Source organism: Gavialis gangeticus, unplaced genomic scaffold, assembly GCF_001723915.1.
Source record: "Gavialis gangeticus isolate Ggan-Ray unplaced genomic scaffold, GavGan_comp1, whole genome shotgun sequence".
Lineage (NCBI taxonomy): Eukaryota > Metazoa > Chordata > Crocodylia > Gavialidae > Gavialis > Gavialis gangeticus.
The window spans coordinates 47,992,144-48,018,180 of record NW_017728995.1 but is presented as its reverse complement, the minus strand read 5'-3'; the positions used below and the strand labels follow the sequence as shown (position 1 = coordinate 48,018,180).

At 42.1% G+C, this 26,037-nt stretch overlaps 1 protein-coding gene across 1 annotated transcript in view; it reads left to right on the top strand.

Annotated features, from left to right (window-relative positions):
* NYAP2 (neuronal tyrosine-phosphorylated phosphoinositide-3-kinase adaptor 2) overlaps positions 1 to 26,037 on the top strand; it is a 155,805-nt gene that overhangs the window by 45,448 nt on the left and 84,320 nt on the right. The window contains exon 3 of the mRNA XM_019503075.1: positions 12,879 to 13,976. Within this exon, the coding sequence (XP_019358620.1) occupies positions 12,879 to 13,976 (1,098 nt within the window). The remainder of the gene's footprint in view (positions 1 to 12,878; positions 13,977 to 26,037) is intronic.

Genomic DNA, 26,037 nt, shown 5'->3' with positions numbered 1-26,037 from the left:
AGTTTATGTAAAAGGAATTTCTGTCCGATACTTTGAGAGCTAGCTTTTGTTCATGGCAAGGATATGCCTTCCAGTCTTACAGCTAGCCCAGAGATGATGTTTATGTGGTCATGTGCCAAGATTCAGCATTGGGAGTATGTTTTATTGATGTTTGTGGACCAAGAACATTTGCCACAGCAAGTTCCTCAGCGAGGTAGAGGCATGTTCAATAAAGCAAGAGTTCCATAAATATCCTCCTAGTCCTCCTGCTTTTTAATATGTATTGCAGTTACATATAATGGGTCCAAATGGCATCAGAACCAGTGCTAAGTATGGTATAAGCACAATATTAGGGAAACCATTCTGCCCCAGTTGAAATTGATAGGGCAGATAAAGGGTAGAGGAGAAACAGGAAAAAGAGATTAAATGACTTGCCACACAAAAGATCAGTAGCAGATTTGGTGGTAGAACACAGATAGAAGTCCCAGTCTACTACACAAGCTACTGGACCATTCAGGTTTCTTGGCCTCATCTCACTAAAAATCCATGTGGATGGCAGTGATATAGAGGTATATAGGTATCACTTTTAGTAATTACCCAGCATAACTCTTAAAGATATAGAACTTTCATGAGCCAAGTCACCCAGCAGACACCAAGGAGTGTTACAAATTTGCTTAAACTTAAAGGTGCATTGGTGCTCCATTGTCTTGGGATTCTACTTTCTCTGTTACATTATATTAATTATATCAGAAGTAACAACTCTGTGCATCTTCAGACTCAAGTCCAATAAGTTCAGCATTTTAATTAAAGAAATAATGTTGTCTTTCACTTGCCTAGGTCCTTTCTATGAAGGACACATATTACATGATAGCTGGATTTGTTCGTATACTGTTCCGCAAATAAAATCTTTAAAGATTTTTAATTGTTTCTCACACACATAAATATTTGGTTTACAAAGAAATTAATTTAAATTTATCCTTGATGTGGCACCTCCTAAAAATTGTAATGTAGGAGTTTAATTGGTACGTGCACCTAATTTTGTTCTTTTTAGTGAGCCAAATAGCTTAGTAAATGGACTGAATGACTCAGAAGCTGGTAAACAGCTAAAACACAAAAGATACTGACAAACTCTTTTTTTTTTTTTCATATACTGAGCAAATAATGAGAAGAAATGGCACAACATAATTTAATATTTTGCCCTCTCCCTAAAGAGGAAAAAAGTCTTCAGCAAAATTGAATGACAAGAAGCATGCTGAATTTCCAAAATTAACTGTGAAAGGCAGATCATCTAGGCATGTCTGAAAGCTATACATAACCTTTGTGCTACAAATATCTCATTTCAAAAATGTCATATTCTGCTTATTCAGTAGGTCTGCTGTGAGGCTATTTTAGGCACTGTGCTTCTTATTTCTAGAACAGAACTGAAATTACTGTCTATATATTTTGCTTTATTAGCAATATTGTAATTAATTTGTTAGTGATAGAATTGTATTAAAGCTGGTAATCTGTTATCAAAATCATTTTAGATTCACATTCAATGTGCAAAGTGACTCAAATCCTTTGATAATGGTCAGGTAAGGCAGTTCTAATTACAAAAAGCAGCCATCTAGATGAGATTCAGCTCTGAAAGGACATGTCTGTAGTGGGGACTGATTCCTCAGATAGTGCAGAATCAATGTAGTAGCTTCTAAACCATTCCCCTCGCAGCTAAATTCAGATCACCATCAAGTCTATGGCATAATCTCTTCTTCATGAAAACACCATGTTACTTTTAGCTACCTGGACCCTGAAGGCACAATTCCTGCCCAGCTTCCTCTGAAATTGTATCAAAGCCATTGTGCCAGTATACAACTGCAAGTTACAGGCACAAAGTAGCCCTGAATGAGGGGAACCACAGTTTTCTTTTCACACTGATATACTTCAGTTTTGCTTCATTTCTCTTTATAAAGGGAACATTAAAATGCTAATCCATTACAGCAGAATGAGGTTGAATGTTTCATTGCTTGTTAAGGGGCCAGGCATCTTGTTCGAAGAGAGAAAATCCTCCATTTCACCTGACTCCAGATGAAGTGAAACTGCTCCTTGGCCATGTCTACATGAGATACTTACTGCTCAGTATCCCGAGACTACTGCTCAGTAGCATCATGTGGCAAAAACCATGACATGACACTACTGCATAGTAGTCTTGAGATATTGAGCAGTAACATCACAAAAAAACATTTGTCGGCACTACTGTGCAGTAACTTGGGTTACTGTGTAGTCATTTAGTACTTGTTTCATACCCCAGTGCTTGTTTATACAAGTACTAAGTGACTGCATAGTAATGACTGTACAGTCAGCGTCTTATGTAGACATGGTGGCCCTTGTCTTCTACCTGAGTTGGCCCGGAAAAAAATAAACTTCCATCCTGTGGAAAATGTTGTGGTTTGGGGAAAATTATCTTAATTTGGGATGAAAAGTAAAAGCTTCAACATTTAACAAGGGAAGGAAAGACTGAAAAATTCTATTTGGGGAAGAATACCTGGAATTTTGTGGCAGCCTCCAGCTGCCTGCCTAGAAGGATTTTATTAACTGGATTTTCTCCAAAAAGACTGGAAGTGAAACTGACAAGTGCCTTCTTGGAGGTCAGCTACAGTCTGTGCACTCTGACTCCATGCATTTCCAACACTTTTCTCTAGCTGCATACAGACATTCAGGGAGGTAATGAGAAGGTTAGATTGGGTTAAAATGGCCACCCAATCTAACTTAGTTTGCCCAGGTGCAGATCTTACATTAGTTGGCTGGATCCAAGTGCAAACTACAGAAGTTCAGGCCAGTTAGATCAGCCTAAAGTGGCTAACCCAATCTAACTGAATCCTACCTCTGAGGTACACCTAGCTTAGATTGGGTGACCACTTAGTGCAGCCCCAAGGCTGGGAAAGCCCAGCCACTTTTCATGCTCCCTCCCTGGCACCAGCCCTCTCCCCCACTCCCATATGAGCAATCTTCCCCCACTCCCAACAAACCCCCATCCTACAAGCTACTCCCAGTGCCAGTTTTACCAGTGTTCACCAGTGCTAGGAGCCAAGCAAGTAAGTTGGGTGGCAGTAGGGGAAAGCAGGATAGGGGGGTTGGTTTTCTGGGGGGAAGGGGAGGGTGTTTGTTTGGTGGTCAGGGAGCCAAAAAAAACCCCTCTTATCCCAGAGGGGGGGATGGGAGTCCCCCATCCTCCAAAAGGCCCCCCCTACAGAGCTGCCAGCCCTGCGATCCTGCCAAACCCTCCCAAACTCCCCCAGTCCCTTTTGTAGACCTGACTTAGCCCCCCAATCCTCCTCATGGATACTGCCTGGCCCCTAGATTTCTCTGATCTCCCTTGTAGATTCCGCCTGCCCCCCAATCATCCTTGTGGAATCACCCACCCCCCTCAGAGTCTACTTGCCCCCCCAGTCCTCGTAACCCAACATCTGGTAGCTTCCTCTATCCCAATTTACCTTAGATTAGGTGACTGTTTTTAACTTGATCTAACTTTCCTGAATGGCTGTAGGCAGCCTCTGTTTACTACTCCTCCTGGATCTCCAGTTGCCTACTGTGGTGGAGCACCTTTGGGGTGCTCACCACTTGAGGTCTGTCACAGCCTCTGAGGGGAGCCTGCTTGGAGAAGCAGCAGGGAAAACATCCCCCATGTACTATTTAAAGGGGGATGGTGTGCGGCAGGACACTGTTGGTGCCTGCCACTTTAAGATTGGGGCCAATCAGCCAGCAGGTGCTTAATTGCGGTGGCCATTTTAGAGCTCTGGCCACCCATATAAACAGGGCAGTTTGCTGCTGGCAGCCCAGGCAGCAATATCACCTGACTGTGAGGCTCCATAACATCCTGGAGGTAAGGGCAGGAGCTGTAGGGGATCATTAGGATGCTCGTGGTCCTGGGAATGACCTAACACTGCACCCTGTTGGGAGTGGGTGGCCTAGTGGGTCTCTCAGTGGTGCAGAAGCCCCCAGGAAATGCCAGACCGGTGATCACCCTGGTGAAAGGCGGGTAGGGGTGCCTTAACCCTAGCCCTCACCTTCGGGTGGGTTTGCATAACACCAGAGAGTTGGGGCCAGGCATAGTTATGGTCACCCTGTGGGGGGTGCAAGCCCTGAGGAGAAGAGTGGGAACCAGGCACGGCTGTGGCCACCTGAGCCCTGTGGGGGTGCAAGACCCCGAGAGGGAAAGTTGGGGCCAGGCATGGCTACAGCCACCTGAGCCCACTGGGGAGTGAAGCCCCGTAGCCCCAAGTGAGGGGGCAGTGTGGAGCCCTGAGTGAAAGAGGCAGAGATGAGTAGCCCCAGTGAAGGGGGCGATGTGGCCCAGTGGGGTGCAAGATCCTGAGAAAACATAGTTGGGGCCAGGCATGGCTTCGGCCACCTGCGTCCACTGGGAAGGGAAGCCCCCATGGCCCCAAGTGAGGGGGCAGTGTAGAGTCCTGAGTGAAGGGGACGATGTGGAACTCCAGAGAGGGGGGCAGAGATGAAGACCCCTAGTGAAGGGGGAGAAGAACCAGAGGGCTGATGGCGCACTACATTTATATATACGTAGTGTTGCCCCCGGAAGGGGCCAGAGTGAGCTTAGACCCACCTAGAGCTTAGGGGTTGGGTAATTTGCTGGCCACTACCCTGGTGAGGGTCACAGGGGAGGCCCAACAGACAGTCCAAGGAATGGACTAGCTAAGCCTATAGCCAAAGGGGACCCACTCCAAGTGGGAGCAAGGCAGCGTAAGTTGGTGATGCATGAAAGAGACCCTATGAGAGAAGGTGGAGTGTGTGAGGCCCGAGTGAGAGGTGGGCAGTATGGATGTGCGTGTGACTGAGGCCTGATGGCGTGGCCTAAGGTTGCTCCAGTGGTAGGCCGGGAGCACTGTAACATCTGAATGCCATCTGCGAGGCATGGGCAGCAGTGTAGGGGAGGTATGGAGCCGCAGATAGCGCCCCCTGGCATCGGGGCACAAACGGGCAGCCTCCTGTCTTAATTAAGAACAAGGCATGGCAGATGAGTCAGGTGGGGGGCGTGCCCAAAGGCAAGTGGGGAACCTAGCACTGTGTCTAGGCAGGGAGTCCCACTTTGCAATACCTACCTGGAAGGCTCTTCTCCATTTTCTTTTCTCCATAGAGGCAGAAAGTGAACTTGACCAGAGTGATCCAGATGGTCAGATGGGGCACCATTTCTATTTCTTTATGAGTACCTAAATATTTTTACAGATTAGAATTTTTTTTTTTAAATAAGGACATTTGAGAAAAAGCACTTTCCATTGGGAAATCATTCCTCTGGAAACATCTCAACCAGTTTTAATTAATAAGCGCAGTAACTATGGAACAGTTTTCCCCTCGTGGGTTTTGTGGGCCAGTGCAATTCAGACTCAGTGACTGTGGTCTTCTTTGGTGTGACCTACTATAGAAATTGGATCTCTGACAGACAGAGTACTTCAAAATTCCCTTAATTTTCTCCAGAGTGTTTGTTCTTCTCCATGCAAAGTAAGATCATGATGATGTTGGTTTATTTGATGTCCTTTTGTAGCTGGGCTTGGGGAAACATTATGTAAGAAATGTGGTTCAGCAGAAATGTACCAGAGATGTATTTCTTTTTCACTTTATTATGAAAAGATTTGTATAATGCTGTTGCACACATATTTCATCAGGCAAGGACAATAGGCTTTTCAGACACAACAGACAATATTCAAAATTGTGTCATTCATAATCCACTGGGAGCAACAACTATACATAATTTTATTCTCTTTTTGCAATATTTTTGTCATATTTTAAATGGGAGCAATAAGTCTGGTTAGAACAATTATTTTCATGGGACTTTCTTTTGCCAAAGAGTACAATTCCTTCAAAATCAAAACACTGCACAATTTTGTTTTAAAGGAAAAGGTTCTGGCAGAGTCAAAATATCTTGCTTTGATCATTTTTAAATAAAATGCTTTGTTTTTTCCTTTCAAAGCAAGGATTTCTTCCATTTTTTGTTATAAATATAAAACATCAGACTCAACACATTTTGATTTTTGTTAGTGAAACATTTTCTGGTCAAATCTCAATTTCCAGTTTTTCAGAATAAGAACAAATTCTAAGACCTCAAAATCCTTTACAGACAGAATTTCTATTCTTGGCACAGTTCTAATGCATCATTTTTTCCTAAGTCTTAAATTAGAAGAACATAGAATGATGCCTAGGAAGATGAAGAAAAACAGGCATGTGAAAAAGAAAATCTTTATGGGCTGAAGTGCTCAGCAATTAGGAGTGTGCAAAACAGGCAGTATTCAATTTGAATTTGGATTTGGCCCAAATTGGGGACAGTGATTCAATTCATTGATTCAGATCACAGTCCCCAATTCAATTCAGCCGAATCCAAATGTGAAGATTCGATGCTGATTCAGAGAATCAGCGATTTGGCCATAGACACAGCTTTAAAAGTTTTTTCTACATACCTCAAGGACCAGGCACAGCTTGTGAATGCTGCAGTGCTGGGGCAAATGGAGCATCCCACAGGAGCACGACGGGGGGGCCCTGCATGCTCAGTGGTAAACCCAGAAGTGGACTGGAGGTACTTCTAGTTGACTTCTGGGTCTGCTGGGGAGCACGCAGGCCCCCTGCCCCCCATGCCTTCCAGGCTTGGCGATCAGCCATGGGGGGGACCCCAGGTTCCCCTCAAGACCCAGGAGGCACAAGTCGCTGAGCTGGGGAGCACAGGGCTCTCCCCGCCCCACCCCACAATCCCCAGCAGACCCAGAAGTGGACTGGAAGTGCTTCTGGTCCACTTCCGGATCTGCTGCCAAGCATGCTGTGGAGCCCCCCCCATGCTCCTATGGGATGCTCCATCTGCCCCACCATGTCAGCATTCATGGTACCTTGAGGTATGTGGAAAAAACATTTAAAGCTGTGTCTAGGTCCAAATCACAGAATCTTTCCAAATTGATTTGGAGGATTCCAATTCGATTTGGAGAGGTTAAAGGGTCTCCCGATTAAATTTGGATTCGGAGATTTGGCCGCCGAATCTCTGCTGAATTGAATCAGGGACTGAAGCTTTGCGCAGCCCTACTGAGCGTGTACCATTTCCACTGACTTCCGTGAGATTGTTGAGTGCTCAGCATCTATCTGATTCAGGCCAATAACACTGATATAAGGATCTGATCCACACCCCATTGAAGTCTGTAGAAATCATTGCTTTCATTTTGCTTAGATCAAACATTTTTCTTAGAAGTAGCAGTAACCAATTCTCAGGCAGATTACTAAGGACACACTGACCAATCACATAGTAATCCCTGTTGAAAAGCATTTAATTACTCCATGTTTATAGCAGGCAACACTGCAGTGTGTGTATATAACCACTGTGTCAACATTGGTTTGCTTTTCATAAGAGTTTATGCTCCCAGCAGGCAATGAATGCTTTCCCTGCCTGATAAATGTCAAGTACATAAAGCAATCCTGCCTGTTCCTCTCCCAAGGATTGCCAGATAATCTCCTTTTATTGGCTGTGGGACCTTGCCAGAGCTGCTGCGTACAAGTACAGCTACCCTTGCCAAATGGTGGTTACACATGAACCTGCAAAAACATTGCCTGCTCTTTTTATTAGATTTCCACAGCTCTGATTAGTCATAGTATTCCTCCATTCTGCCTAATACCTTGCATAAGAGCAGGACTCTATAACAAGAAATTTCATAATTCCATAGACATTGTACCACAGAATGGATTCCTTGAAGCAAAACTGTGTTCTAGAGTATACGTTTTTGTTAAATAAATGTAATAGGCCCGATGCATCACAGCTTCCATTGGTGTTAATTCAGGCTAATACCTGAGAAACACTATTGCAGTTGATAGGATAATTAATTTACATCCCCCTTAGGTGTATAGTAGTTCCTTTGCTATCCTTCATGCACAGAAGTCTGTTTCTTCTCCCGCTTCACCTTACCCTTCCTCCGAGTTCATTTGAGTAGTTTCTCTTGTAAGTATGTATATAAACCACCTGAAGCCCTTCAAATTGTGATGAAGAAAAGCAGCCTAATTTATGTGTTGCCTTTCTGCTATTACAAATACCTATTTAAACAATGGTGGAGAAGGAACAGAATCCCTTGAATAGAGAAAGGAAAACAAAAACCATTTCACTTTGTTTCTCTTTACACTCTGTGGCAGTTGAGCTTTCTTTTGACAATGGCATCCAAGATTTCTAGGTCACAATGTACCACGTGAGAACATACTGCACGCCACACAGGAACTGGTTTCTCTTGAGTACACAGTATGCTGTAATTCTTTTTCTGTTATTTACAACTCAGTGGCATTTCTGTGTTTCTGAAATTAACTAAAATGTGATGTCTGAATAGCTCCAAAATTTCAGGAAAGATTCTAGCCATCAGTTGGCAAAGCCCTCTGGGTTTTGGTGGAACAGAAACCAGAAGAGTCAAATAGGATCATATGGAGCCCCTTCTACCTGGTTTGCAATCAGTTGATATCAGCCACACTTCCTAGTATAACAATAGCCACTTCCTCAGGGCATATTAGCCCAGGTGGGTTGCCAAATGAATGTGACAGTACTGCTGTCGGCAGCCATTCAGTGTAAGAGACCTGGTTATTTATGCATGGCACTGCTTTGTTCTGTCCAGACATACCCACAACTTTTACATTTTTAAAATTATAGCTAAGTCCCTATTTCTTTGGAAACGCTCTCTTTTTTTTTTTTAAAACATATTAGGCTTATGCAGGTACTATTGATATAAACATGGTCTTAACACTTGGTCTGAACCCAAGCCTACTTATTCTAAGCCAGGACTTGAATCTTGCTTAACACTAATCCTTAATACTACTTTGCATGTTGTTTATATGGAATGTATGTTAGAAGTAAGAAGAAAGGATATCTAATTCATAGATTCTAATGGATCAGAAAGAAATGTGACAAAATAGCAACACTTCACTAAAACCTTTTGCTATAATCCTGCTGAACAAATCAGTCCAATCACATGCCAGAATGCCAGCCTCTACCACCTCTGAGCCCAGGATCATAAATAGACTGTCAAAATATGGTCTTCCAGCTGGCAGAACAATTCACTGCTGCTGGCATTAGAAGTGCATTTGAGGCAGAGCTTCCAAAAGGGGTCTTGTAAGTCTATGAGTGCTGCCTGATTGGCTTAGCATTAGAATCCTGCTAGCTGTTTTCTGATGGGTCAGCAGAAGGTACTTGGAGCATTCTGTCAGGGTAGTGTTTACAGTGTCACAGAGATCTACAGCAAATAATTAAATGGAGAAATACAATGTAATGTGGCAGGCTTGCCGGTAGCAGCCCGGCTTGCCAGCTTGAGCCAGAAGGTTCAAAACAATAGGTGGGTGCATTTCTCCTCCCTATCAATCAGGAAAGGGAAGGAGAGAGGCTTGCCCTGTCTCAACCTAGGGGCGAGGTGAAGAGGAGGACCTCAGGGGGAACTAACCCCTCAGGCTTTCCTATTGGTCCACTCCCAATCCAGGGCATAGCCTTCTGAAAGAATAAAAGGGCAGCGTGCTCAGCACGCGGGGAGCTTTGATGAGGGACAGTGAAGAAGGACTGAGAGGTGCTGGTTGATGAGACCAGTGGGGCAGAGCAGTTGCCCCAGAAGTGCCCTGAAAATGCCTTCATCGAATGCAGAGCAGCAAGCGGCTGCAGCCCTTCCCTGCTGTGGAGGGAGCCACGGGGTGGTGCACAGGTTGGTTCATGGAGGATCCAGAAGCAGATGGGACCTCAGCAGCTGCCTGAGGTAGCTTGGGTCTCCAACCCCGCGTCAGGCAGGAGCCAAGCCCCATTCAGTGCAGGGGCGGGTGCACAGGGGCTGGAGAGCCTGGTGCACAGGTCAGGACATGGAGGGTTTGGGAACTGACGAGACCATGGTAGCTGCACAAGGCAGAATGGGTCTCCAGCCTTGCGTGAGGCAGGAGCTGAACCCCATTTGGTGCATGGAGTGGTGCATGGGGGCTGATAGTGCTGAAAAGGACCACGGCAGTTGCATGAGGCCTTACAGACCTTCAGCCCTGCACGAGACCGGAGCAGGGCCATTGGTGCACAGAGCGATACACAGGGCTGTAGAGCAGATGGGATGCCACGAACTGTGTTGTGAGTTACCTGAGAAGGGGATTCCCACAGGAGAGGAGGCACATGCTACTGGCAGCTGCGGGAAAGCCCATGATGGGAGGGAGCAATTTGCCCTGGGGTGTAGAAAGGGACCCAAGGCTCCTGCTTGTCATGGGGGTTCTGAGGTGAAGGGTCCCACTAGCTGAGTAACCTAAGTGAGGGTAAGGGTGTCCTATGATGTGATGGGGTGCCTGCTTGGGTTGCCATTTCTTTGCTGGGCACAGCTGTTGTGCCACTGTTGTGTTCTGTTCTTTCATGCTGCTGGGATTCCTGTTGTAATCCTGCACCTTTATTATTGTATTGGAAGAGGAGTTTAAGCTGCCCTGTGTTGATATTTATGGCATTGATTATTTCATGCAAGTGCATTCTGTTTGATGTAACCTTATTGTATATGTTTATATTTTGTCCTATCTTTGTCAGATATTTTTGTCATTGGTTTGTAATGGTTACTTTTAGGTATGTATGTTTTATTTGAAGTAACCTTATTGCATATGTTTAATTATTGACACTTCACTGCCTGTTATTCTTGCTATTGTTCTGTTGAGTAACCTCTGTTTACCTTTGAGTGCCCTCCTTCCCCTGTGGCCTGGAGGGCCCTAAATAGGGGCAGGGGCTGCAGACTAACTTGAAGGCCACTGGGAATCAGGCCTAGGCTTGAGTTTCAGGGTTAATTACAGCTTTTATTTGGGTAAATTCGTATCTGTAAATAGCCTGTGTGCACATGTGCATACAATGATCAATATATGTACATACGTGTGTATGTGTGTGTATATGTATGTATGTATGAAGGTTTGGGGTTATAAGTTGTGTATTATTTTGTAATATTAAACCTGTACATAGTTAAGAAGCACAGTTTCTCCTGGTCTGCTCTGCTTGGTAGGGAAAGAGGTGAGCTGGCCTACAGCTAGGCAGCCATGCTCCCTACAGTATACACACTCCTGCTAACATCCCTTCCATTTGAAGAGAGGTTACCTCCCACGTACCACCCAGGTTACAGTAAGAAAGACTGGAAGACTGGCATATGAAACTGAACTGTGATGTAAGCATTTGTTGTGCTGTGGAACATATCAGTAAGGTACCAGTGCTCTATAGGAATACAGATTAAGTCTGGCATTCTTGCGTAGTTTTTCTTGCAAGTGAGTTGGCTGTGTCCATTTAGGAGAAAAACTGACTTAACCCCAACATTTAATGAGATATTTTATTAACTATACAGAGAGAACCGCATGCAATTTTCATGAGTTTTTTGTTTAGTCTGTAGAGGATAATTTCTATGAAATGCTTGACCTTCCATTTCAAATGAGTTTCATCATAATGTTTCAATTTGTAATTTTAAAGGCAGACTAGAAAATTGAGCACCTATACACCTATACATTAAGGTATGCACTGTAATTACAGCATGTTGGAGCAGACTGAATTAATAGAGTCTGCTGGAGTGTGGTAATTACTGCACTACAGTAGACTCCAGTGTCATGTGTATCATCATCCCCACGCTGAAAAATGATGACGGGGGCGCTTTAACCAAAGCTTGTTTCTCTGGGCACTTTAATTAGAGTGGCTCTCTGAGCGCCTCCTGGAGCACATGTATATATGCCCACTTGTTTCTAGACTTAAACTGTTTTGAAAGGGCCAAGTTCTGAGAGAGAGTCTCCCCTCCATTTCCATCAAAGTTTTTTGCCATCTCAGAGGATGGAGTCGAAATGGTTTGTTAAGATTAATTTGAAAATAATTTTTACAGTATTTGTATAATGGTAGACACAAGTCTGCTCTGTAAGGGTAAACAGCTAATTCTTGCCACCTTTCTTGCTGATACTATAAATACAAGCATTTCGATTCATCATTATGTTACTCTAGAGTGACACTAGTATGTGTGATTCTCTGGGCTCTTAACGACTCTTTCGTGCCCATAGGAAGTTCATTGCAGAGTTCAGGTAGGTGTACTTATTTCTAAGGTTTTTAAAATCCATAGTGATATTTTAGCAGAACAGTATTTAAATGTGGGAAGTCTCAAGTCCACAGGGCATGAGAGAGGACAGCCCTCCCAGAAGAAGGATTTCACACTCGGGCAGTCTGTAGGGTACAAGTCAACCCATTCAAATGTAGACGCCCTATTCTAGTTCTGTGTGCTTGTCTGGAACTAGAAGTAGCATAGCTGCATTAGAAGCAGAGTTTATTGGCCTTAATGCACCACCACACTAATACATTGAAGTTGCTGTCAGTTCTGGCACCAGCATATACAGGCTTAGTTTGGGTATTTCTGCATAGTACTTTTTAGACATTCCCTACACGTGTGTTTGTGGAGCATATTACCAGTTTTGGGGAAGGACTGAGTGTGTTTTGAGTGGGCTGTTACCAGATTTTCTTGCACGTAACGCAGCCCAGAGTAAGATAACGTACCTTGTTTTAGAAAGGCAGAATGAAGGGAAAAAGATCTTTCGTAAGTAATTACGTAGCAGCATCTGGGGAGACAAACCTGCTCATTGTTCTGCTCCTTGTGGTTTGTGTTCAGACTGTACTTTCGCTTTAACCCAGTAAGCAGCAGAAATTGATCCTTACCACATTTCCTCACATATAATGCACACTCCATCTTCCAGCAGCTGTCTTTAAAAAAAAAAAAATGCATGTGTTGTATGTCATAAAATATAGAATTCTTCATAGGGTTGCACTAGAGTAACAGTATATTTATGCCAGCAGTGAATGAGGGGAAAAAAACATTCCAGAATTACAGCTTTGTAACAAAAACTAAGTGGCTTGTTAAGAATATTTCTGGTAACTTGTATTTGTATTCTGTTTACAGTGTCAGCCAAACCAAGGCCTCATAGTGATGAATATACAAAGAAGATTCCACCTCCTAAGCCGAAACGAAATCCGAACACTCAACTAAGCACATCTTTTGATGAAACGTACATTAAAAAGCATGGCCCGATGAAGACACCACTCACTAGGGATGCCTCCTTATTGCAGGTCAGCAGTCCTGCCCCAGACACAGAGGAAGAAGAGCCTGTTTATATTGAAATGGTTGGGAACATACTAAGGGACTTCAAAAAAGATGAGGATGACCAAAGTGAAGCAGTCTATGAGGAGATGAAATATCCTATATTTGATGATGTAGGCCAAGATTCAAAGTGTCAATGTGAATATGACCATCACACTTGTTCTTCTCAGTGTGCTACTCCCACAGTGCCTGACCTAGATTTCACCAAGTCCTCAGTGCCATCTACTCCCAAGGGCTTGCTTTGTGATATCCCCCCACCATTTCCAAATCTGCTTTCTCACAGACCTCCACTGCTGGTGTTCCCACCAGCACCAGTTCAGTGTTCCCCAAATTCTGATGAGTCTCCTCTAACTCCTCTAGAGGTCACAAAGCTTCCTGTGTTAGAAAATGTGTCTTACATAAAACAACAAGCTGGAGCATCTCCATCTTCACTGCCACCCCATACACCGGGTCATCAAAAACTGGAAAAAGACCAGACAGTATCTCATGGAATTACCACTCCTGGGCACTCTTCTTCACCTCCACATCCTTCTACCCTGTACAGAACACAGTCTCCACATGGCTACCCTAAAAGTCACTCTGCCTCACCCTCTCCCGTCAGTATGGGTAGGTCGCTTACCCCCTTAAGCCTCAAAAGACCTCCACCTTATGACTCTGTACATTCAGGAAGTCTCTCAAGAAGCTCTCCATCAGTGCCTCATTCTACAGCCAGAAACACATTGCAAGAAGGGGGAAAGATGGTAAATGCCTCGGTTAATACCTACGGGTCATCCTCACAGAGTGGTTCACGTTCTAGAACACCTACCAGTCCTCTAGAGGAATTAACCAGTCTCTTTACCTCAGGACGAAGTTTACTGAGGAAGTCCTCCAGTGGCAGAAGATCTAAAGAACCTGCAGAGAGTAAGTTTTCAGTACAATATCTGTCTGTTTTCTCTACATATTTATAGTTCATGTCATATTTTATTAAATAATATGTGAATTATCACATAACTCAGCAATATGAATGATATATGCCTTAATCCTGCAGTCAGAGGGAAGTTGATTACTGTTGAAAAATGCCTTTAAATGTCATCCTTTTATGCTATATTTTAAGGTTTCAAAACTCCTGAAACTGAATTATGAGGCTTGCAAACAGAAATATAAGTTATTTAAGGCCCAGTGCTACAAAGCCTCCATTGTGGTGGTAAGTGCTGTCTACTGCCATTGGGTCCTGTGAGTTGGAAACAATAGCCCATAAAATCGGACATGACAATACTTAAATACTGTTAGGACTAGTAAACATCCAAAATAATCTTGTGGCACACTGTTTCCTGACTGAAAGCCCTGTACCACAGAGTTCCCATTAGCTTCAGTGGGCACTGAATGCTTTCAGCCACTTGTAGTAGCAACCTGTAATGTTTACTGTACTCAACAATAGATTCACAGCTGTGAGTAAAAGTGGAGTGTGGCACTGATACTAATATCTCCAACTATCTTTCAAATTCAGTGAAGCTATTAGAGTGTGTCTTAGCATGGAATTTGCCCGTAAGCCTTTATAGCTGAGAAAAGTAAGTAAACATGATATGCTTTTTTCTGTAGGTCTAATAAAAAATCAGTTTGTCTTTGAAGTTTTGGAGCCTGCATACCTCAAACGCTCTTTATTTGAGAATACGTGATTTTTCTAGCACTGTATTTTATGCTTGTACTAGCAATATATTATAACTTTTTGGCAGAGATATAACATAAAAAGCCATCATGTGCCAAATTCTGCACAAATTTATGCTGCACTGATAAAGGATGGTATTTCTGTCTCCAGGCTACCAAATTGTTATAGAGAGATGAGGTCAGGTTCAGTACTGACTCATACTCACTGTATTCACTCAAGTAAAGGGACTGATCCTCCCCTTACTTACCATAGTTTTACACTCCCTAACAATTATTTTTCACCTGTCTTTGGGCTTGCTTCTCCACTGATACATGTTAGTGCAACTTGGCAGTAACTCCATTGGCATGGACATAAACCAATGCAGGGAAGAAAGAATTAAACTCATCATGTACATGCACTCTGTTCATCCTCTGCAAGTCAATGAAGCCTTTGGTCAAATTTATCTTTAATCATTTGGCAGCCTGAAGACCTAATACTATTATATAAAAGCTTAATTCCATGATTCACTAGTTTTGACATAAATAATTACAGTAATAAAAATGCAACAACACCAGATTTGAGTGTGGGATGGAAGCAAACAGGTCTAAAATGAGAGAGAATTTTTCTAATAAGGGACAATTGTGAAGTATGTTATGCGACATTTGGGAATAATTGAAGTGGTAGAGTAATGGTAAAGTACAGATGGCAATAAACATTATTAAACACACTACTTGCTGATAAGCAAATAGAACTCTCCTTCCAATTATGTGCTGTGCCAACATCATCCAAGGCATTTAATAAAATTGTAAGATTCCATTGCTCCACATGAAAGAACCCTTAGGAACTTTTAGAAAATCCCAGGATGAACATGACATTAGTTTGAGTCTGTGAAATCCCAGGTTACTTTTATGCTGCCTCTTCAAAGGTGACCCCCAAAATAAATTGTCTATATTCCACTTGACCAAATTTGACTGCAGACTATCAAGAGGCATTTCAAAATGTAAAGTAAATCTTGTGTTCCAAATCTTTACAAAACAGCTTTTCTAAAATTGGCAGCTGAAGGATCATTTGGCTTGTTCTTGTAGGTAGAGAAAAAGATGCTTGTGTTTGGCCATTAGTGCTGGGGAAGAAGGGTAAAACAGAAACCAAATTCAGTTATTTTATGGCCTTATCAGTCATTTTATCTAAAGAAGCTAATAGCAAAAACTTTTCAGTGCAGCTGTGCAGGAGAAGTAAACAGATTGTCAATCCGATTTTACTTTAGTTTGTCTGGTATTTATAGTGTAGTTTAATCTTTTTGGATTACCACAGTAGGCAAGAATTGGGTTTGTACTCAAATACTATGGTGACAGAAGTTACTGTAGGATGACTTGAAAACAAGTACAGGATCAGCATTCTCTCTTCTGTAATTGTACAAAAAAGATCCATGATAACACATTTATAGTAAATTGTGGGGTATGAAAGAATAATCTGACGAAGCTTCTACATTCTGTGGTGTGTAATAACACACAGTGGAAGCCCGTGTAGACTAGACTAATCATGAGATGTACTTAATGCCTTATTCATACAAGTCATGCAGGAAGCCAGTGGGTGTTGCACAGTTTTGAATCAGAATCTAATAGTCTATGTTTTTTTGGAACGGGAGGAAAGCAGATGCAGTATGACAAACCAGACCAAGCATTCTCAGTTTAGTGTCCTTTAGTCTGAGCATAAAACAAAATGCGTGGAAACCAGACAGCAATGAGCAACAGGGCTGACCCTAGAGGGGTGTGGAGCTCAGGGCAAATCAGCCTCTGCAGGGCCCCCTTTATATTTTTATATAATTAAAAAAGTTTATATAACTAAAAAGAACCTCACCGATCACGATCAGTGTTGCGTTACCTACATTCTGATATCCACTGGAAGGGCGAGGGCAGGGCTGCAGTTCCTGACTCAGTACTCACTGGTTGTGGGGCCAGGGCCAGGAGAGCCAGGTGGCACAGGCTGCAGAGTGGGATGGAGGCAGCAGCCCTTGCCCTGGTGCTGAGAGTGCTGCCACTGGCACAGCCTGCCCCAGGGGGCCACCCGCAGTGTGCGGCAGCTGAGGTAAGAACCGCACCAGGTGGGCCAGGCTTGGTCGGGGACACCCTTGCAGTGGGGGGCCCTGAGCCAAGCCAAGCCAAGCCGCAGTGCCTGGTGCCTAGTAGCCTTGCAGGGGCTCTGGGCCACGCTGTGCCACAGAGTGGGTGCTAGATAGTGCCTCTGCTGCAGCCCTCAGAGCCAGGCCACTGACCCTTCCTGTGGGGTGCTGCTAGCCCCTGCCAGGGGCTGGATTGGCATTTTCTGCACCCTGTGGGGGGCTTTAGAACAGGGGGTTTGCGGGGCGCTGCATGGGTCCAGCCCCAACAGCTGGCTTGGGCTCTGGCTCCAGCTTTCTGACTTTGAAGTATGGGGCCCCCTAAAGTGCGGGGCCCAGGGCAGTTGCCCTGATTTGCTGTACCCTAGGAATGGCCCTGATGAGCAAAAAACCAAAAGGAGAGTTATGTTCCTCGTATTTCATTAGAGGTAGGAAATATGGAACTTCAAAATTATTCTGGGCACAGTTCAGGCAAGATTTTCTTGAAGCCTGAAAGACCTGTTTATGACCTGTTTGAATTATTCACTACCACGTGCAAATTAAAAAAGAAAGAGTATGATACAGTATCTAGGATTCAACCTGAGTGTACTTGCAATGTACTGTGACAAGTATGGAGAAAATTAATCTCTCAGCTATAGGGTGACTACTGTTGCTGACTTCTGTGGGGATTGTGGTCATAGTTTTAAAAGCCGAACTTTTCTTCGGCCCTTATCCTCTCTCTGCTTTTTTGGTTGTTCAGTGCATCTCTGGCTTGAGCACAAAAGTGATGAATGGGTACAGCAGTACTTTAGTTACCTACTATTATTCTTCTTTGTTAAAATGAGACCAATTCAACCATTTTATCTTTAAAACTCCTGGTAAGCCAGAAACCGTATAGGATCATGGAAGAATAAAAATGGAAGCAATTGCACCTGCATATGTCAATTTGAGATAGATTTGATTTGGTACTAATTATTTTTCTAGGTCAGATAATGGCTAGAGTTGACAGAAAATTTCAGTAGTATCTCATGGCAAATTCTGACATTTCAACTTTTTTTATCCTAAATTAGCATAAAATATCAAGGTACTAAAATTTTTCATGGCAACAGATGTAATTGGAGAACAAAAATATTTATTTGAAGTGTGTTCAACATTAAACTAGTCCTCACTGAAATGCTGCAGTAGTTCACAGGAGCTTTAGATTAAATGTTTAATTTCACTGTTGTCCCTTGTGGCTGCACTCCTCAATGGAACATACCCCTAGGTGGTATAGGACTTCCAACAAGCTCCACAGGTGCTCAGCCAGTGGGAGAAAATTGTCGGTCATAAGAACATTGTCTGTGCATTGGGAATGTGGAGAAGCCATCTTGAAGAATTGCTAGGGTTTATTTTCTTTTTGTTGAAATAGAAGTGCTTCTTGAAAGTATACTTTTTTGGTCCTATATGTCTTACTCCTATTAACTCCCATAAATATAAGGTATAGGTAGGTATTTCTCAAAGTCCTTGGTGAAATAGTTTAGTCCCTTTACTATCAATTCAGTTTAGTTCAGAACTATCACATCAACCCACTTACATCCTTTAAAATCCCCACGTGTCAACCGTTTGTGTGTGAACATAAGTGTAGATATGTATATACACTTTAAAATTAAAAGGAAGAAATCCATTAAAGGAGTGAGGAAAAATATAGCAATGCATTCCAAAGCAATGCATTCCAAATAATAGTAGAACTAATTTTATAATGAAAAAGTCAAATTCAGTAGTAGATTTCAAGCATTATTTCAAGCAGCTACATTAGGGCCAACATTTTCAACTTCAGATCTCTAAGCACCTAATTACAAGTGGCTTAATTATTCAGGGTGTTGATTACCCATAAATCCACTGAAGTCCCTCTCAAAGAGAAGTTGCTCAGCATCTTTAAAAATTACGCTAAAAATTAGATGCCTCTTAAGTCTAGGCCAGTGATTCTCACCTAGGGTGCCACACAATGTTGGCACTATTAGGTTTGGAAACATGATTTACAAGTTAAACCCAAGAACTTGAAATAGAAATCCATAATCATGGTATTTCTGAGTTCTTCACAACAGAAAAAAACCCCCAAACTTCTCTATCATTTTTCTGTAGTCAAAAAAAAAGAAAAAGAAAACTAAGAGCTGGCGTTTTCTAAGTGGTGGTGCAAGTCTACCCAGAGGTGCCTTGAGTCTAAAATGGTTGAGAACCACAGGTGTAGGCACTTAGGACTGAACATTTTGACTAGCATGGAGCATCCAGATATCACTGCAAACTGAATTCTACAGTCACATTGTATGAGTAACTCCATACAATCTAGGATAAGTAAGGTTGACAGAATCAGATTGGCAGCTACAATCAGGAAAGTGCAGAATTTATATTAATTTAAGGTTATAAGTAATTAATACTCCCAAATTTCTGCCTCTGAAACTGACTCCAAGTTATTCAGCCTGCCAATAGAAGGAAAAGGCCTGGTATGACTTGTGTTAAAACTCACCCTCCAGGCCAGAACTCCCTCATTGTCATGCCGGGCCATGGGCAGCCAGCTCTGGGGGTCACCTCAGGGTCAGGGGAAGCCAGGAAGTCAGGATCTAGAAGATCTGACCAGGGAATTGAGTTAGGGATCCCGAGGGTCAGGCAGAACGTGAGGTCAGAGGGCTAAGCCAAGTCAGGTATCTGGGAAATAAGGCCACAGCTGGGTCAGCTATCCAGAGGGTCAGGCAGAGAGTGAGGGCAGGAGGCGAGCCAGGTCAGGTATCCAATGAATCCATCAGTCAGAAGCAGCACAGACCAAAGATGCAGCTTCTTAGATACAAAGTTGAGCCTTGTTGTCTAGATACTTCCTCTTTATACTGGAAGGAGTGAGGAGTCAGCTGACCCTAGCAGGCCACTCTGGTGACAGGGAGTGGACAGGTGGCTAGGTCCAGATGGCGGGTTATGGCCAGCTGTGTCTGCCCCGTGCTTTGTTGAGGATGTGGCAGGCCAATTTAAGCAGCTGTGCCAGGCAGGCTGAGGCCCCAGATTGCAAGCCACAGCCCGACACTCATTAGAACACCAGTGAATTAGGACTTAATGATGCCTTGGGACAGTGAGCAGTCTCTCCAGATTTGACTGAAATACCGTATCTTCATTAGGACAAAATTATTGTATTAAGTTCTACAAGGCTGTGAACTCTGATATGCTGTCTTTTCTAAATATGAGGAACTCCCCATGACAAATCCAGATGCTACATCCTTGGAAAGCACTTGGATAAAAAATGTCAGCTTTTCCTTTATCACCTCATGAACTAATGCCATAGGTAAGAGCAGATCTGAAGTCTCCATGGGTAGATGTCAGTAGCCTGAATTATAAGTAAGTACATTTTCAAGGTATTTAGCCATTTCCCCCTTCCTTAAATGTTATTTGACAGATTATAATAACATTTTCTAAAGCCTCAATTCAGGAAGTTCCAAGAGGGATCAGAAAATTTAAATAATTATGTAAATCTTGAAATGTTTTAAAAGAACCTCCAAAGCTTTGGAGAAGAGCACATTACAAATGTCTTCCATATCTGTCACTAGGAGCTGAAAAGTGAAATTCTCCAAAGGGCAAAACTACAGACTCTCAAGACCCTGTGGAGAACTAAGAAAAGTAGGAATAAATTATTGTTCACTGTATACAAAGATCTTGAGGAACATGCAGAGCACACTAGACCCTTTTGTAACTGCTACTGCAAATTTCCCATTAGCATGAACATGTCTAAAAGGCATTAAGCTGTTACGATGTTACAATAGAAACATAATACATAGGAAAAAATAATAGGCAAATAAACATTGCAGGTCCTGAATGTGGTTTAAAGAAGAAATTCACCCTCACAAAAAATCAAATAGGCTGAAATGAATGAGTTGAAATAAATGGTTAAAAAATCCTGTATTTTAGGTTTTAATTCTATTACTGTGTGTATGTATGCATATTGATTTAAATCCTGTGTAGCCAACCATGCTAGCACAGCTCCACAGTGCAAAGACAGATGGTCAGAAAAGAAAGTACAAGAAAATTTAAAGGCTGAATTTTTTTTTCTGTAATTCCACCTGAATAAAGTGTATGGATAAGACAGATAATGTAAATGCTTAAGGCACACTGAGTGATTCATCCAGCATAACTGGACAATTTGGTCATACTTAAACACTTACCAATTACATTATATAACTAAACTGAATAAATCAGGATAACCCAATAATGTTGCTTCTCTTTGCCTTATTTCCCTCTACATCCTGATAGTTGCAATATGTTAGCTTATGGAAAACTAGAAAGGCTGTAGGTGTACTTCATGTAGTGTACATGAACATTTCTTGCCTCTTCCCACCCCTCATTTCACACTTTTTTTACTTGTCACTTTCTTGACTTTTCTATAATTTTCTCCCCACTCACCTTTTTATTATTTTTGTGATAGGTTTACAATTATTTGTCCATTTTTCTTTGACCTTTCTATTTATTTACATTTGATTTTTTCACTTCATCTCAAATTCAACACACAGATGTGTCATAGCACTTAGGGTGCATCTGCATGCACAAATGCTGCTGGGTGAGTTGACTCCAGACTAATTCGCTCTGGCGTACACTCACCCTGGGCAGCCTACACATGTGCACATTCAGGAGCAGATTTGCTCCCACCCTGCTCTGCCCTCCTGCAGCAGCCAGGGGGAGTTCTAGGCTCCCTCTGGGTACTAGCCCAGGCGCTGGCAGGGCCAGGAGATGGCTGTCTCCTGGTCAGGCCTGGGAGATTGCTCCCTGCCCCGGGAGCTGCCCCTGGACAATACCCCTCTGCCCTGGCAGTGTGGAGCTCCTGGCCCCAGCTTCCCATTCAGGGGCAGAGGGTTTGGAAAGACCTGCTGGGGAGGGGACCCCCTGTCCCAATCCACCAGTGGGATAGATAGCAGTGAGACTCGGGTGGGCAGGGATTTCCCCCCCAGCCAGGGGCTCACTGCTAGCTGCTCCACTGGCAAATTGGGACAGGGGCCTAGGACATTGCTTCCTGCCTCTGAGAACTCCCTGCTTCCAGGACAGGGGGACTTTATCTCCACCTGGGCTCTGGTGATGGAGCCCACTGTAGAAGCAATTTCCTGCTCCTTCTTCTCAGTCTGACCGGTTGTCTACACATGCCTTACTGTGCAGCAATTACTCGGTGCTTAATTTGCTACTTGAATTTGCAAGTAGCAAATTAACTGCTAAGTAGAGCAAATTACTGTAAGGATCTAAACATATAGACGGTGATGCTTACTATGCAGTAATTTGTTCTACTACACAGTAAAGCATCTCATGTATGTGTCCATAGGCACCAAAATCACATTGCCAGGTTTTCTAAGACCAGAGCACTAGGTATGTAGTGCATTTAAAATGTTGGTAGTAAGTTTCACAAAAGGTGGTGCTGGGAGCTCAGCTCTCTCAAAAATTGTTTTGGGGTCAAGATAAAGGTTCACTACTTTGAAAAATCTGCTTCTGTGCTGATGATCTCCTAGCCACCTTTGCACTAATTTAGTTCCATTGACTTCTACAGAAAGAACTATTGGAGGAGGAAGAGAACAAAAGGGAGGAATGGGAAATAAAAATTCAAGGAAGTATTGTACGGCAGCTGTTTTTTCCTTTAAAAATTCAATTTCATGCTAGAACTAGGAGGCAAAGTGCTTAATGATCGAAACAGTTTATCAAGGGTTGTGGTAGATTCTGCATCAGAGGCTCTTTCTAAATCAAAACTTGATTTTTTACCCCTCTGCTTTCTAGACCTATGGCCTGCATTATGCAGGAGGTCAGACTCGCAGTAGTGCCTCCTCACCTTGCAGATGAAATAAATGTGCAAGAGAGAGGTTTTTGGAGATACGAAAGGAAAGGAAATGTAACAAATAGTAATAGAAGGTATGAAAATACCAAGCTGAGTCATTGTAGCCCGGATTTACCACTATTTTAAGTAACTTTTAGCTTGCTTGATCAAATTCTGTTCAGTAGCATTTCAGAAACCATTGTTGAGCTTTAATTGAGCAGGGTTCATTCTACAGTTCATTGTCCTTTAGCATTAGTATGGCTAACCAAGGATCCAGATATCCTGGCAGTCAGGGACCTAAAGAATTTTGCATTGCACAGCTCCATAGTCATGTACCCTGGGCGAACCAAAACTGACGCTGCTTGAAACTAACAAAAGTGTTAGTTTCAGTCGGTAGGTGTTGGGGACTCAGGAAAGCAACACATTTCATGTCAGAATTGTATGTTGTTGTTTGTAATATATATATTTAATTTCTGATTTATGGGAAAAGAGAAAATCAGTGTTTATTTCTGATTCAGAATGAAATTTCATCTCAAAATATCAAAAATTTCCCACAAACCAGAAATCTTGAGTTTCAGGTAGGTGTATTCTTAATCGACAAAAAGAAAGAAAGAAAGATATTGGCAGGTAAAGTGACTTCCCTGGGGTTACCCAACAGATCAGTGGCCCCTTGAGCATGATTCCAGTGCCATAAGCACTAGACCATATTGTCTTTTTAGCACTAAATGTAAAGATGTTTGTTCATATTTAATAACAAAGAAAATTTACAGTACAGTTGGAGAACCTGTACTGATTGTGCAATTGCACCCCACACATTTCTGCAGTCATATCCTTGTAATTTGTAATGCATACTAGTGCTTTATTGCTTTTCTGTACTCTGCTTTTATACAAATATTAATACATCTGTTTTAAGGGCTTGTGGTAGTTTGGGCCACTTAAAGGTGGAATGTCTCCTCTTTCAAATGCAAAAATGTCTTTGTTCCATACAGATATCAAAATAGAAAACACGTATTTTGAAATGACATGCGTTTGTTTCGCTAATTGGGACCATGACATTGTCTCCGCTTCTAATTCAGCAATTTAGGCTCATCAAAAAATCAGGTTCCCTTGGGACTACCGTGGTATACAGAATCATTGAAGAAGACATAATTTCATAAATAATTGCTCAGGTTTTTCTGTAGACAGATGCTGCTTCTGATTGATGTGTATGCATTTATTTATTCCTTGTGTTTATATTCCACAACTGTTTGATCTCAAAGTATAATTTCTGGTTAGTAACTTAATCAACATTTCTTTTTATGAATAAGAAAATCAATGCTTAAAAATCTGTGGGGTTAAAAAAATCTGGGAAAATAACCTTATAATCTGATTTGTTTTTTACATGGACTTCACATGGATAAAATAGCCATTGACATTCTATTGTTTTAAATACATGACCCTAGATATGAGTTTTATGAGCCCTGTTAAAAAAAAGAAAATATCTAAAAAAAAATGAATGTACTAGCATTTACTGTGACCTGTATTTAATAACTGCCACTTATAAGCAAAGCAACACTTGCTGTATTTAATGACCTGGATGATGATAATAGGCTCCGAGTTTTGATTTCTAGGGCACAAAAAAGTCTGTAAAAATTAGACCTTTAGGGCCAAATCTTCAGTTGTTGTAAATCAGCATAACTCCATTAAAATCACTGGAGGTAGGCTGATTTACACCAACTATGTTACAGGTTCTTGGAATATAAATCTGTCCTTTATGATTTTACAACTCTACATTGAAAATTGTGCAGTCATGTAGCAAAACTGTAAACAGAAAGTATATTGGTCCATTTTATAAACTACAAAATGACCCAAAGATTTGTCTCTCCATAAATAATAAAAAATAGCAGTAAAAAACATTTAATCTTGTGCCATTGTCCAGAAATCCAAACACGCATTACTTGCCATTAAATTGCATAAATATAATATGTTGAAATTGCTCTATACCTTCTTTAGAAAAGAGTGATCTTTTGGGAGGTTAATATGAAAATAACAATAGCTAACATTTTAGGATATGGATTTGACCTTTTAAAATCGGAGAGGTTTTCAACTTTTTTTGTGAAGCACATACTAAACAAACATAAGAGCACCGGTTTTGAATCAAACCGGCAGTCCATATAGTCTAGGCCCTTGTCTCTGATATCACCTGGAGGATCTGATACTGGCAAAGATAAAGTAAACTCAGGCTGTGCGTACACTGAACAATGCTGCAATACCTATAGATACCAGAGGTGAGGTACTACACAGTATAGGCATATTAAATTGCTTTTGAGACTAAAAAGCTTGGATGCAGCACAACATATTTGAGCTTTTATTCCACTGTAAAATAGTATTTTACATGCTGAACAGTCCTCCACAGTGTCATCTACTTAACTCTTTTGTAAAATTATTTCAAGAAAAATCAGGGGTAAAACCATGCTGGTATAAATTATTGCTAGTTCAATATGTCTGGAGCTAATTGTCCTAACTATTTGAAGGTGAACAGGTTACTTGAAGGTGAACCTGCTGCTCTGCCACCCAGTGGTAAGATGCAACAAGGCAGTCTACAGTCTATAGTTACCCTGGAATAGTATCTCATTTGTCTGCTCCAGATCCTTCTGTACCTTAAATTGGTACATATAGCCCATGTACATAAAGCAGTGTATATGTGTTCTGTATCTAGGGAGTAAGCTACCTCACACAGACCTACGTCCAGTATCTCTACAAGATATTGCATTCTGTCCTGTAAGCCACATTCTTGATAGTGGACATTAATGGCACACTCTGGTCAGAGGGTTTGTTTGATTTTAACCTCCATCAGCGACTGTTTAGCTTTTATCTCAAAGCATGTGAATTTGTATACTTGAATATATTTTATCCTGTCTATTATATCAGTGAGTGTTCTCAATGAATTTGTAAATATTTTAACTCCCCCATTTAATACAAAATATTATGCTATATTCATAGTCTGATTATGCATATACTGGTATAAAATCAGAAGCAATTCTGTTGACATAAAATGAAGCTACAACACATGGTGTGAGAGGAGAAGTCTCGGTTTTGGTGATATATTCACAAGTCCCAGCTATTTTAGTCGAAGTGTATCATACATTATGGCAAGCTGCAAGTTAGCGACTGTAAGCAAGGTTATCAATATAGGTACAAGTAAAAGGCATCTGAACAAGGAACTGGGTGTCAAGCATAATGAATCTAGTAGTGTAAGCTGGTTTGGCTGTATGGCTGAAGTGTATCTGCTTTAGCATCTAAGCTTCCTTTGTGCCTCCAGCAAGGGCCTGATTTGGGAACCTTGTGAACCAACAGACCTCCTTAGTTTATGACTTCGTGAAACAATAAAAGTTTTAAATTGAACATCCAGGTCTGAGCCTGTGCTTAATTCAGTCCTTATATAATTCGGCACGAACTC